At 34.0% G+C, this 4,574-nt stretch overlaps 1 protein-coding gene across 1 annotated transcript; it reads left to right on the top strand.

The window, feature by feature from the left end:
• Positions 1-28: 28 nt before the first annotated feature.
• LOC111409404 (cytoplasmic tRNA 2-thiolation protein 1) lies at positions 29-4,105 on the top strand. The gene is made up of 9 exons (XM_023039457.1): positions 29-176; positions 355-497; positions 1,121-1,240; positions 1,734-1,846; positions 1,950-2,042; positions 2,178-2,218; positions 3,045-3,111; positions 3,206-3,317; positions 3,650-4,105. The coding sequence occupies exons 1-9, from the start codon at positions 29-31 to the stop codon at positions 3,812-3,814; spliced, it is 1,002 nt and encodes a 333-aa protein (XP_022895225.1). The 3' UTR covers positions 3,815-4,105.
• Positions 4,106-4,574: the final 469 nt, after the last annotated feature.

Below are 4,574 nucleotides of genomic sequence, written 5' to 3'. Positions count from 1 at the left end.
TTCTTTTATTATCTTTTTCGAGGCTTAGATGAAGAGAATCTTATTTTTTTCTTTGAAAAAGATATGCAGAGAGTGTTTTTATGCGGTGTTTGAAGATGAAATACACAAAGTAATAGTAGAGAACCAAATTTTCAAGCCCGGAGAGCGTATTGCAATCGGAGCTTCTGGAGGAAAAGGTGAGAAATTTGGATTTGTATTTCAATGCTTATTTATTTTATAGAGCTTATTAGAGATTAATTAAAATGGATTGGCTTAAAAGCTTCTCCTTTGAAATTTTCGTATTCATAACATATGAAGTGGATTAAGGATAAACCTTTTACTAGTATTTTTAACTGGCTTCCGTGCTATGTGCAGATTCCACGGTGCTTGCTTATGTATTGTCAGAATTGAATCGTAGACATAATTATGGCCTGGATCTCTTCCTCCTTTCAGTTGATGAAGGAATCACTGGTTATAGGGACGACTCGCTCGAAACTGTTAAAAGAAATGAAATCCAGGTGAAGTATCTTGCTTTCTGAATTCCTTTTCTTCTTGGTTTATGTAATTGAGCTCTTACTCTTGAACCGTGCAAACCAAAATATTTATCAGTGTTAAACTCAAGCAATTAACTTGCTAGCTTGGTGCAAAATTAAGGAGTAGCTTGCACTGCACAGAGACTGTTCTTTCATTTTTAAAATTTTGTATAGCATTTTAATCGAATCATATCTTCCACTGTTAAGTGAATCTGTGTTGAGTGTAGGAAATAATTTGCACAGAGCATAACATTTATGCTGGTTGGAAAAGTCTGTTATTCGTGTATGCAGGTACCTGAACTTAACATGGAATTTGCAGTATGTAAAATCTAGACTTTCACATTTCTCAACAATTGCTTTTTCATGCTTCTGGTGTTCAATACTAGTAAAAATCATTGCACTTTTTTCTGTTACTTATGTTCCAAATGTATATGTTTCGTTCTTCAAGCTGGAATCATTTGTTTGCTACCATAAGCTTTATCCTTTTGAGAAGTAATAATTTCTCATTTTTTGTTGTAGGGGTTTTCTTGATACCGTATCCTTTTCTATTAGCGTTTTTGCATTTCTTGTCAAATTTTAAGAGTCTTCTTGTTGTTACACCATTTCAGTATGGACTTCCTCTGAAAGTTGTTTCGTATAAAGAGTTGTATGGATGGACAATGGATGAGATAGTGAAGTTGATTGGTTTGAAGAATAATTGCACATTCTGTGGTGTATTTCGTCGCCAGGTAAAGAAGTTGCTCATTTTTTAAGTTAGTTGCTCAAATAGTTTTTTGTTTTGTTCTCACGCAGCAACAGAAAACTTTTTTCAATTTCCTTCAATTTACCGGCATCCCAAGTTCACATGTTTACAAACACTCTGCACTTCTGCTTTTGTAACATATATGTCTTGTAATGCTAGTGATGAGACTAAATTTAGTCCTGGAAATAGCTCAATTACTTTTCATTATCTTGTGTTCATTTTGGTCGTTAACGTGATTTATATCGGCGAAATTTTGTTTTTTGAAATTCATGTCGCCCTGGCTACTTGGCACAGGTTTATTTTTTAATATCATTTTTTCGCAAAATTATTTTCAACCACACAATCCATGGGACTCACAACTTTTTCCCACCTTTAACCATACGTTCTCCAAAAAAATTAATTTTTCAGTTGGCAAACCTTGTGCCAAACAAGCTTTCAGAACCAGTAAATTACATCATGGTAATTTTTCTGTGTTTAAGGCCCTTGATCGAGGTGCTGCGCTGTTGAAAGTTGACAAGCTAGTTACTGGGCACAACGCGGATGATATTGCTGAAACTGTCCTCTTGAACATATTACGAGGTGACATTGCTAGGTAATACATTCTTATTTGAAGACTTGATAGCATGACAGACAGACAGGTTAGGTGGACCATGTGAATATAGTTTTCTCCTCATTCTTCCTCTTCTCTGTATCAGGCTGAGTAGATGCACATCAATAACCACTGGGGAAGATGGACCAATTCCGAGATGCAAGCCATTTAAGTACACCTACGAGAAGGAAATTGTGATATATCCTTTCAGTTGAATTTACTGGGTTTTACATTGTATTTTCTTTATTTGTTGCAGCTATTTTTAAATACATGTCCATTTATATTTTTCTCATTAACTATCAGCACTAATTGCAAGACCTTAACCTACTGTCACGTATGCATACTTTAAAAGACTGGATTACTTCTCTACCGAATGTAAGTCTCAGTACAAGGTCCTTGCTGTTATATCCAAACTCACCGTTGTTTTCTCTGTAAATCTTGTCTCTTTTCTGTCTGGTTATTTCTTCTTTACTATTTGGTTCTCTCCCTCTGTTCATGATTCTCTTGCTAAGAGGAGGATCCAATTGTGTTGCACACGTGTCGGATACCGACACTCATTGGATACTATCATGGTTATTTTTCTTCTTTTTCATAAATATTACATATTTTTAACTCAAAATTATTATTAAATAACAAATAGATACTCATATTGAAAAGATTTCAACAACAAAAATAATAGCAAGTATAAATTAAATTTATACTATATAAATGAAGAATTTTTTAAGAATTTAATCAATGTGTTACTTTTTTTAAAAAATCTTGTGTCAGCATGTTGACACTCCACACTGATGCATCATAGGTATCCAATCTAATGGAAGTGGCTAGTTGATAGTTACTTATCTTGAACTTCCAAATAAGTGTTCCTAGCTTACTATGGACTGTATCTTTGAGGCTGAGGAAATTATAATGCTTTCTTTTACTGGATAAATTACCTGAGTCGGGGCCTTTTCTCAGTTTTGTCAATAGCATATGCATCATAAAGATTCTACCTATATTATTTTCCTATATCTTTTTGCTTTGTCTTGGATTTGTTGTATATATTTATACCTCTTGGGGAACTACATTTTTTTTGGGTTGTGGGGGGGAGGGGGGAGGCTCAGGTCCTATATCCCCCTTTTAGTTATGATTTTGTGCAGTATGCCATGGTTTATGCCTCTGGTTGCTCCTCTGTTTGAATTTGTATTTCCTTTTGAAATTGCAGGCATATACTCCCCAAATGCTTACCGTGGATTTGTTCGGGAGTTCATTAAAGATTTGGAGAGGATAAGGTTAGGAAACAATATCTTTTCCATGATTCAATGGAGTTATTGTTTTTTTGTGGTCCTGTAATCTCAATTTATAATCGGTGGATTAACATTGTAGACCAAGAGCTATACTTGACATTATCAAATCAGGTGAAGATTTCAGGATCTCTGCTTCTACAAAAATGCCAGAACAGGGAAATTGTGAAAGATGTGGTTACATTTCAAGCCAGGTGACGATACTTTTCCCATTGCCTCTCTATTAAACATGTGTTTCCTCAACTGTCATTGTTAAACTACTTGTGATTGGATTCTGGTTAATTTTTTTTTTTTTTAGCATCAATCTGTTCTCTCTCTCTCTCTCTGTCACATATATTTGGAGACAATTTTTAATCCGCATTTCCTGAAGAATGGTACTGTTGCGAAATATCCTCTGGGGTTTTGTATACTAGTCTTGTATTATAGTTATACAAGAATTGAAGTATGGAGAGTCTGTTGAGTTTACTGATTCGGTAAAACCAGTAACCAGTATGTATTGCTTATCTACGTTGATATATGTCTGCAGAAATGGTGTAAGGCATGCGTTTTGCTGGAGGGTCTGAATCGAGGTTTGCCCAAGCTGGGTATTGGGCGTAGCCGGGTCCTCAGTAATGAACCAAATAAAGATACAAAACAAACTAATGGAACAAAGAATATGCAGAGCAAACAATGTGGAACACTGGACTTCTGATGTAAGGTCAGAGATTCAGTAGTTAGTTGAAAGGGATCAAGTCCTCGTTCAGAGCCAGTTAGTCGCTCCAATACGTAATAGTATGCACACCTGGTGATCCGGGTTGGTGTGTTTCTGTATTAAGTTAGGGAATCTTATTCTGTTGCTGCAACCAATTTGAAAGTTGTGATGTGGTGGTAAATCTTGAGTATTTATTGTATTTCTGGCAAAATTTTGTTCTTGGAGCATCTCTAATGCATTCCATTCTCAATTCGATTTACGTGGCATTGATGTCCCGTGAATAAATTGTTATCTTCACGCTTCATCCCAAAGGTTTTCGGGGGGATTTTCCTAATTGGCCTATCATTGTTTCTTTTTATGGAAATATCTATATTACCCTTAATGAAATGATTCTTTCTATATTACAATATATGTCTTAATCTTTTAAACATTTTATCTTCTATTCACTCTATTTTGAATATTTGAATATAAAATCATTCTATGATCTAATAAATAAGAATAATCTGCTACATTCATCTCATATTTTCTAATCATAGTACTATATTCTTCAACTGGTAAATTTGGATTTTTTAATTGAGATATAATATTCTTTATTTTTTCTAACATTCTTGATCTAATAAATAAGAATAATCTGCAACATTCATCTCATATTTTCTAATTAAAGTACTATATTCTTCAAATGGTAAATTTGAATTTTTTAATTGAGATATAATATTATTTATTTTTTCTAACATTCTTTCTAATAAATTATTTAATCGTT

This window comes from Olea europaea, chromosome 14, assembly GCF_002742605.1.
Source record: "Olea europaea var. sylvestris chromosome 14, O_europaea_v1, whole genome shotgun sequence".
NCBI lineage: Eukaryota > Viridiplantae > Streptophyta > Magnoliopsida > Lamiales > Oleaceae > Olea > Olea europaea.
Note: the sequence above shows the minus strand (reverse complement) of the source record. Positions and strands in the feature narration are given on the sequence as shown.

Bases quoted from the DNA above. Each gene is read 5' to 3' on its own strand.
- LOC111409404 (XM_023039457.1), top strand. From the start codon at position 29: ATGAAGAGAATCTTATTTTTTTCTTTGAAAAAGATATGCAGAGAGTGT. The intron at 177-354 runs GTGAGAAATTTG...TGCTATGTGCAG, and splicing joins CGGAGCTTCTGGAGGAAAAG to ATTCCACGGTGCTTGCTTAT. The intron at 1,241-1,733 runs GTAAAGAAGTTG...TCTGTGTTTAAG, and splicing joins GTGGTGTATTTCGTCGCCAG to GCCCTTGATCGAGGTGCTGC.